The following is a 10244-nucleotide window of genomic DNA, read 5'->3' on the forward strand; positions in this document are numbered from 1 at the left end:
ATATATATATATATATATATATATATATATGTATATATATAAGTATACTTAAATATAATTATACAAGGTACCCCAAGTATACTACAAATATACTAGTAGTGTACTAAAAAGTATACAAATATAATATTTATTCGGACTAAATTGATATAAAAAAAAAATAAATAAATAAATTGATATACTACTAGTATACTTGGTACATTCTTCTATTCCACATTGAATTATACATTAAGTATAATTTTAGAAATTTAGAATTACCAAAACAAACAAACACATTTTTATACTATTTTACTTATTTATAATACTTTACAAAGTATACTAGTAAGTTTACTTAGCAATTTTCATTCAGTGTACTATTTAAGTACTTACATACTAATATACTTTTACTTTTTAAAGTGAACTCATACTGTATGTACACCAGACTGTAATGTATTTACAATATCTCGAAACAGAATACTGAAAACAAGTTTAAAATATTTATATTTCATATATTAAACATACCTTACAATGTATTTACAAATACCTGCCTTAAAGATGTAAACACATATTAAAAACGTGCATTTAAAAAAGAAAGAAATTCTATTAAATCAAATCCTTTGCTGGAAAAATGAAAGGGAAAAGTGCACATTTGCTTGTAAAAATGTAAGAAAAACAGTCTTAAGTCCTTCTCTGCCAAAAATGATGAAGGAAAAAGTGTCCATTTGTTTGTAAAATATCAACAAAATAGTGTCTCAAACTGAGAACTAATGTCATACTGATAGTATACTTGAATAAACTACTTTTTAATAAGGGATAGCATGACTAACTTATTTGATTGGGGATTAGTGTCTAAAATAAATAAGGTGCTTCTTTCCATTAATGGTTTAATTTTGACAACCCTTGTAAAAATCCCAAAATTTATTTGGTAAATGTAGGCTATGTAAAATGATCTTGCAACTTCCAGTTTGAGGACAGCAGGTGTCTAGATTTGTGTTGTTTAAACCTATATCTTGCAGGTGAACTAATATAACATGCATTATGACAAATGCTCACTACACTAAAAACATAAATTGTATTAATTTATTTCTGAATTTGCATAAAAACAAACAAACAAACAAAAAAACATACAAACCGAAGTCATGCATTGAGCAATTAAACAACATAACCAACATGCAATTTTTAAATAAGGTCAAAAATGTAATATTTATTTATCTCTGAGACTCCAGTGAAACTTGGCACCTTTAGGAACAACAACCTCACATTGTAACCCTTCTGCTTTTTAGCACTCTCAGATTTATCTATCAGTTTATTTTTAATTGCCTGTTAACTAACTGAAAAGGAAATCATCAAATTAACAACTGCCTTCTCAACTGCAGTTTTTTTCTGTGATAATTAGTCAAAATAAACCTGAGATCTCTATGATTTTGTTTTGGTAGTTTATCCCAAGTGTTTGATATCCCATGAGCATATCTGTTTCAATTTTCCATCATATAAATTTTCTTTTTATACTATTATTAACTCAATCATTTGAAAAAATCTAATGCTTATGGTCCCAGGGGAGAGAACATTATTTTTGCCGTGTTTTTTCATTTTTTTTTAAATTTTTTTTTTTTATAGTAGAGTTAAATTTGTATGATGAAATTTATTATCAGCAGTTGGTCCTAAAATGTAGGCTTTAGATTATTGATGCTTATTTTATTACATAATAGTATCAACACTTGTTCAAGCACACATAAGTTTACTCAGTTTAACAATAGACTAAAACTTGTGTTTCCTTCTCAGAAACCTTTCCAATACAGAACTATTGTAACAGAGTACTTTTGCAATGTCGCATTAGGAGTTTTGTTTTGACCAAGGTGGTAACTACTTTTTCAAGCATTGTTATGATAGTTTGCAAGTCGTCTCTGGAAGGATCGAAGGACTACAACTCCCAGAAACCCCAGAGCGCCGTTTACCCAACATGCAGCTCGGCTTTAACGCACTGAATCAAGATGGCGAGTAAAACAAGCAAAGACGGACCTCCTCCGTTTGATTGTCCATCATGGTGAGGAAATGCACATGTTAAAGTTGAAACGGAATGTATATCAGTAATGCATTATCCGATGCCATAAATTGAGCACATCTGCACGAATCCATTGATATATCTCGTTCCCATACAAGAGAAAAAACTTGTAATTACTGTAGCTTTCGTTAGCATCTAATCAGGCTAGCAGCTAACCCCTTAATGATGTTGGCATTAATTTATAAATGGTGTTGGCTGGTTAGTTGTAGTTAGAAGACGCATTACATGCTGCTGTTTGAAAATCACAGTTATGAATAGAAGAAAGTCCAGACATTGAGTGGGGGGTGGGGAAATTTGAGTCATTATTACTCTCTCACTCCACGCGAGTGAAGTTACAAAGCAAGGTAGGTCTTCATGTATGGGAAGGCTAACTAAGCTAGAATATTTAATATTTAAAGAAATGTTCAGCTGTGCACGCATATTTGTATTCCACTCCCATAATGTTTTAGATAATCACCAATCTTTTGCTTTCAGGGCAGGAAAACCGCCCACAGGACTCCATCTTGACGTGATGAAGGGTGACAAACTCATAGAGGTAGCTGCTACTTTTGAGATGCTACTTGGACATGCACTGGTCCTACCTTACCGTGCACTGTTGGTTATGTCTATTGTGTCTTGTAAATTTTGAATGCACCAGATACTAGCCTGACAGTCTGCCATGTCCCACTGCATGTTATGCAGTGGGGTCTTCTGTGGCTGCATGGTTTCAAATGGTGCGAGAGAATGATCAGTCCTGAGATTTAAGCTTCTCAGTGAAAGCAACACTGATGAGTTATGGCTCAGAGGCACAAATGTGATGCAATGATATTTTTAAATGATGTTTTTAATGAGTGATTCACAGAATGTGTCTTTCCTCATAGAAACTGATTATAGATGAAAAGAAGTTCTACCTGTTTGGGAGGAACCCCGACTGGTGTGACTTCACCATTGACCATCAGTCATGCTCACGTGTTCATGCTGCCTTAGTCTACCACAAACACCTGAAGAGAGTCTTCCTTATAGACCTTAATAGCAGTAAGAAATCATACACAATCACACTTCACTGTCCTGTGATTTGACATATACCTTTGTTAGAGTTGGACTGGCATGAAAAACTCCTGAAAATGTAATACAGACAAAAAACTGGACACAACGCCTCATTCATGTTGAATGAGGCGTTGTGTCCAAACTTTTGACTGGTACTGGGTCTGCTCCTTTACTGTCAGCTGGGTGATGACCTTGAAAGAGCGGATGAGGAGGAGTTTGCTGTTTAAATGGAAAAGAATGTGTTTGCCAGTGGAAAGAAGCTGTACCAAAATCAGAGGAAGCATGAATCTTTCATAGCAAAGTTGATAATAAAAAGGGGGAAGAAAAGAAATGTAGTCAATTTTGCATGTCTTTGTTTCCGGCTGTGGTCTGCAAATTGCAAGTGTCCATTGGAGATCTCAAAACAAGGCCAATGTTGCATAAAGGAGTTGGTTATGGATGCAACATTACTGATATTTGCAGAAGTTGTTTGAGGACTCATTTTAACGTGCGTTTATCTACTGAAAGACAAAACATCAACATCTTTTATCAAGTTGGAACATTTTCTAAGTTTACCTGAAAAAGCCATTGGATCTAAATGGGTCATCTGGCTGATACCTCATCTGATCACCAGTTTTAAATGCAGGGAAATCTCCAACCACCTGGCTCGCCATCTGGGCAATAAATAGTGTGGACCCACTGTTCTCAATTTTCAGTGTGTTTAGATAATAAAATTCACAAAGAAACGTAACATAGTCTTATGATTTAAAGATTTGTTTATCTTTGTTATGATTATATGGCTGTTATACTAAACGTTTGCTCATTCACAGTATGATGACAATAAATGGCTTTCTGGTTTATTTGCCACCATTTTAGCACATGGTACTTTCCTTGGACACATCCGTTTAGAGGCCCACAAGCCTCAGCAGGTTCCCATAGACTCCATGTTATCTTTTGGGGCATCAACACGAACCTACATCATCCGAGAAAAACCCCAAACCCAAGGCACCGCCGGCACAGGAGATAGTAAGACAGGAGAGGATGAGGAGCTGAAAGGACTACTTGGACTTCCAGAGGAGGAGACAGAGCTGGATGTATGTTAAGTTATATATGTACAAAGTTCAAAAGCTCTATTGAAGTTATTAAACTTTGTCTTTTGGAGTTTTCTGGCCAAACTTTAAGAAGTATGATGCAAATCTTAAAAGAATTTAGTAATGTTTTTATACTATTTGTCTTTTTGTAGTACATGTCTTAACATTGCCCCCACGGTACTGTGTTTATGTTCACTTTTTTGTACTTTTTTTAAGGACTTTTGATAACAAGATCTTCAGTCACATTCCACATTTTTCTCATAATTATGTTTTCTTGATAGAACCTAACAGAGTTCAACACAGCTCACAACAAGCGTATTTCCCTCCTGACGATCGAGGAAGGCAACCTGGAAATCCAGAGACCCAAGAGGAAACGCAGGAATTCCAGAGTTACCTTCAGTGAAGAGGACTCCATCATTAATCCAGGTACTGGTCAGAGTAAAGATAGTGCTGAAAGAACACAAAAACTGCAGCCTATGAAGCAGCTGTGTTGAAACCAGGGGTGGTGAACCTTGGCCCTCATCCTGAAAGTTTTCGATGTCTCCCTGTTCCAACACATCCGATTCAAATGAATCTATCACTGTGCACATCTTAAAAGCTGTCGAATGTATTTGATTTGAATCAGGTGTACTGGATCAGGGAGGCATGGAAAACCTGCAGGATTCTAGCCCTTGTGGACCAGGGTTCCCCACCCCTGGTTTAGACTATAGGAAACTTACAGTATCCTGGTGAATTTAAAATTACTACTACTTTGCTCAAAAATTGAAAGGGAACACTGAAACAACACAATGTAACTCCAAGTCAACCACACTTCTGTGAAATCAAACTGTCCACTTAGGAAGCAACACTGATCGACAATCAGTTCCACATGCTGTTGTGCAATGGAATGGACAACAGGTGGAAATGATAGGCAATTGGCAAGACACACCCAATCAAGGAGTGGTTCTGCAGGTGGTGACCACAGACCACTTCTCAGTTCCGATGCTTTCTGGCTGATGTTTTGGTCACTTTTGAGTGCTGGCGGGGATTTCACTCTAGTGCACAGGTGTCAAACTCCAGTCCTCAAGGGCCGGTATCCTGCAGGTGTTTTTTGTCTCCAAGCTTCAACACACCTGATCAAAATTCACCAATAAGTTGTCAAGAAGCTGCTGGATCCATTTGATTTGAATCAGCTGTGTTGGTGGAGAGAAACAACAAAAACCTGCAGGATACCGGCCCTCAAGGACTGGAGTTTGACACCCTTGCTCTAGTGGTAGCATGAGACGGAGTCTACAACCCACACAAGTGGCTCAGGTAGTGCAGCTCATCCAGGATGGCACATCAATGCGAGCTGTGGCAAGGTTTGCTGTGTCTGTCAGCGTAGTGTCCAGAGTATGGAGGCGCTACCAGGAGACAGGCCAGTACATCGGGAGAAATGGAGGAGGCCGTGGGAGGGAAACAACCCAGCAGCAGGACCGCTACCTCCTTTGTACAAGAAGGAACAGGAGGAGCACTGCCAGCGCCCTGCAAAATGAGCTCCAGTTGGCCACAAATGTGCATGTGTCTGCTAAACAGTCAGAAACAGACTCCATGAGGGTGGTATGAGGGCCCGACGTCCACAAGTGGGGGTTGTGCTAACAGCCCAACACCGTGCAGGACGTTTGGCATTTGCCAGAGAACACCAAGATTGGCAAATTCGCCACTGGCGCCCTGAGCTCTTCACAGATGAAAGCAGGTTCACACTGAGTACATGTGACAGACGTGACAGAGTCTGGAGACGCCGTGGAGAACGTTCTGCTGCCTGCAACATCCTCCAGCATGACCGGTTTGGCAGTAGGTCAGTGATGGTGTGGGGTGGCATTTCTTTGGAGGGCCGCACAGTCCTCCATGTGCTCGCCAGAAGTACCCTGACTGCCATTAGGTACCGAGATGAGATCCTCAGACCCCTTGTGAGACCATATGCTGGTGCGGTTGGCCACTAATGCAAGGCAATGCTAGACCTCATGTGGCTGGACTGTGTTAGCAGTTCCTGCAACACGAAGGCATTGATGTTATGTACTGGTCCGCCTGTTCCCCAGACCTGAATCAATTGAGCACATCTGGGACATCAAGTCTCGCTCCATCCACCAACGCTAAGTTGCACCACAGACTGTCTAGCAGTTGGTGGATGCTTTAGTCCAGGCCTGGAAGGAGATTCCTCAGGAGAACATCCACAGCCTTATCAGGTGCATGCCTAGGTGTTGTAGGGAGGTCATACAGTGTTATTGCAGTGCAAGCAAATGGCATCAAAAAAAAAAAAAAAGGATGAGGCGAGACTCTGGCTTGCGGTTGAACGTTTGTTAAGTGAACTCTTAGTGCACAGGTACAGCAAAAAATTTTCGACTCCACTTTACTTTGTTATATTCATCACTACTTCCTGTTTGCGCCAAAAAGAAACCACAGAAACAAAAGCGTTCCTGACCCATATGCCTTGTGGGTAATGAAGTTCTCATAAGCAAATCTGGGCGCACTATGTCCAAGCTCTGGAACAGATTCCTTTTTTCTAACTATTAAATCATCAAATTATTTAAATTAAACATTTAACTTAAACCTCTATTAATTAACCCATGAATTAAGAATGGTCATTAACACTCATGTCATTCTTCAAATAAGTCACAACATACAGGCACGTGGAGGCCACACACACTACTGAACCTCCTTTTGACTTGTTTAAAGGACATTACAACAAAGTTGGATCAACCTGTAGTGTGTTTTTCCACTTTAATTATGAGTGTATAACTCCAAATCCAGACCTTAATGGGTTAATACATTTTTGTGTGATTTTGTTGTCAGCACATTCAACTATGGAAAGAACAAAGTATTTAATAAAAAATATTTCATTCATTCAGATCTACAACGTATTACTTTAGTGTTCCCTTTATTTTTTTGAGCAGTGTATATTCTTTTTAATTACCTTCATGAAAAACTCAGCTTTTTAATGTGTGGTGTAAGGATTCGGATTTCAGATTAATGAAGCAAGTGACACAAATGAAACAATAATCAATTTTTCAACTGTCTCTGACAAGAGAAGACTGAAGAACAAACAGACGCAGAGCTGTCTACCCATAGAAGAAAGCTTATGATCTATAGAGATGTTAGTTTCCTTTTCTGGTCGACTTCTTGGCAACACCTACTTCCCCGTGTTGTTGAGGAAGGCAAGAAAGTAATAAGCACATTATAGGAGCAAGTCTTCAGCAACGTAGGAAAGTTTTCAAGCCCGCTTGACCTCCGGCTCCTTTCTGATAAAGTCAAAATACTATTACCCTTTGAAATATCAAACTTTGATTTTTCAAGTACAAACATTAAGCCCCATCATTAAATTAGTTTTTGTTAAATACTTTTATTATATTCTACAGTAAAAGTCGAAGGTTTGGACACTATTTACCATAAAAAACTACTGGGAAAATGTGTCCAAATTTGCTTTAAAGATTAAAAAAAATGGATGTGGGTTTTACTGAACAATATTTTTGGTTGGTAAATTGTTTCTTTATTCTTCACTGAATTGACCCCAGTTAAGATTTTATTAAATTTAACCGGAAGGAAATTCACATAGATGGAATTCACTTTGACCTAAACTACTCTTGAGCCTTCTTTGAAAATATTTCCTGACTTTTTGTTTTTCCCCAAAACAAGGTTGTAGCAAAATCATTCATGCACTTTATTCTTTTTATTGGAATTACATTGAGGGTCTCTGTAGTTTAGTAAAAATATGACCACCTGATTACATTTATAGAATACATCATCATAAGAAAAAATAATCATTCATGGAATGTAATAATTGTCCTTTTAAACTCTTGCAGAGGATATAGACCCCTCAGTTGGGCGCTTTAGAAATATGGTGCAAACTGCCGTTATCCCAATCAAGGTAAGTTATTTTTTTCCCTTTTTTTTGTGTAACACTGTTGCATGTCTTGCTCTGCTACAAAGTAAATGTGTGGAACTTGTGTTACCTGATGTTGTGGCTATTACAGCAACTATGTAAGTGATCTTTTCTACCTTACAGGGAAAATATAGCACTGTGATAACTAGTATTTAATAGCTCTGTGACATTGGGCTTGTAACACCAAGTTAATCTTTTTCTATCCCTGCTGTAGAAACGGAGATCAGAAGGCCAGAACACTCTGGGTCTGGAAGACCTGACTTCAAAGCGCATGCACATCTACAGCCTGGGTGGTGGTCTCTATGGGGACTTGCCTCCCACCAGTCATGAAAACCAGCCAACAGGAGCTCCAGGTGGGGCTGCTATGCAGGGAGGACTTCCTCTGCCTTTCCCTAATCCAGCACCAGAGGTTGACCTGGCCCCAGAGGCTCCTCAACCTCCTGTCACTCTCAACCCAACACCTGTAACTGCCCCATATCTACCGGAGACCCACAACGAGCCACGCAAAAAGAAGTATGCCAAAGAAGCTTGGCCAGGCAAGAAACCCACCCTTTCACTACTCATCTAACTTGCTTTGTAAAGCTGCTGACTCTCAGGTTACCAGCAGGGACTGTGGAGCAAATCACTTCAGATTTCTTTTGTTTGTTTTAGTTTTTATTTGATGTGTTCCTCATTGTAACTACCAAGAAAGAAAGAAAAAAAACCAACCCACAAGTTCCCTGCTGTCTGTCACAAGATGTACATTCTGCATCACCATGTCAGCAGTTAAATTGTCCATTAACACTCAAATCTTGTTGGATGCAAATAAAATTCACAAGACTTTGCAGCAAGCATATGTGTTGCAGGTTGGCTGTTGGACATTCTTGGCAAAATGACAGTTACATGGATATAATGGGTCACCAAGTAGTGTTTGGCTTTGATTAGTGTACAATAGTATCCTTTTTATACAAGTTTGACTTTTTTTCATCCTTTCAGAATGTCCGTGCTATTAAAAGAAATGACAAAGTACTTTTTATATAGAATCTCTTACTGTGAGAGGCACCTCAGTCAGAGTTGAAATGTGAATGAGATTTCTGTCCAAAGAAAAGGCAGCCCTTTGTTTGCAAAATATTGATATTACGTAATCACGGTTTTAAGTCTTTTTTTAATTTTTTTTTTAACCCCATTGTCTTTTGTTTGTCTTTAATTGAGATATCTTGCATTTTCTCCATTAGACCACTAGATGGTGATTTACTCAAACAGATGAAACGTTGAGGTTTGGCTGCAGGCTTGCAGAAACCAATGTGTTTCTGGCCAGTTTAACTTTAATCACAGTGTTAACGTGGCATCCCATACATGGGGGAAACTCAAGCTTCTGTTTGTTCATTTAAAGTTTTGTGCAGTTTAAAAACATTTCCCTTGTTATAACAAAACACCTCCTAAATTCCTGTTTTTGCTTTGCTCTGTATACTGAGTTTGAAATAGTTTGTTCCCCATCTTCCCACCATAAATCCACTATGAAGTCCATAGTTTAACAATTTGTTTGGATTTTAATTAGACTATGACATAGTAGGAACAATATAGCAGGATGGACACAAATACTAAAACAATTGTCAACTTTAAAGCAAAATAAAAGGTAAAAAAAACAGACTGGTTTTGCATAAGACTATTGTAAAGGTCATAGCTTGTTAACATTTTACACATGCAGCAAACTGCAGTGCGGGTTATACAGTGTATATGTTCCTCAACCAGGTTGATAATAGGAACTACGCTACAGCAGAAGACTAAGAAAAAAAAAAAAAAAGCACAGCCTGCCAGATCACACATCATATGGTTGCAACTGATTTCTATCTGTTGTAGAGTTTTGAGATGCCCCTAAATGATAATATGACCTCAGGCAGGAAACACAAACTTTTTTTTTTTTTAATGATTTTCATTTTAGAAAGAAGTGTTATAGATGGTTGTATATCAGATATCCAGGTGTATTACTATGTGTGGAACTGGCAGAATGGCTGAATAACCGTAGCGTTTGGGCTTATGTTATACTTCCTTATGGTATAAGTTGAAGTAACCGTTAAAAGATCTATTTTTTCCCCCGGAGAATCAGTTTCCAGAGAAGTTAACATGGGGATCTTTATAAGTTCAAGATAATTGGAAATTAAATTAAATTATTAATTTTTACAAACTGTGCAGGCAACCTTTTGTGCTTTTGGGGTGTGTGGATTTTGTAATA

The 10244-nt window shown here is 38.1% G+C and overlaps 1 protein-coding gene across 1 annotated transcript; it reads left to right on the forward strand.

The window, feature by feature from the left end:
- Nucleotides 1-1967: 1967 nt before the first annotated feature.
- ppp1r8b (protein phosphatase 1, regulatory subunit 8b) lies at nt 1968-10244 on the forward strand (the record flags this gene model as incomplete). Its single annotated transcript, XM_079241243.1, has 7 exons — nt 1968-2020; nt 2513-2573; nt 2899-3052; nt 3920-4137; nt 4416-4560; nt 7953-8017; nt 8247-10244. 7 exons carry the CDS (start codon nt 1968-1970, stop codon nt 8598-8600), a joined length of 1050 nt encoding a protein of 349 aa, XP_079097369.1. The 3' UTR covers nt 8601-10244.

The sequence above is a fragment of the Telmatherina bonti genome, assembly GCF_933228915.1.
Source record: "Telmatherina bonti genome assembly, chromosome: 5".
NCBI lineage: Eukaryota > Metazoa > Chordata > Actinopteri > Atheriniformes > Telmatherinidae > Telmatherina > Telmatherina bonti.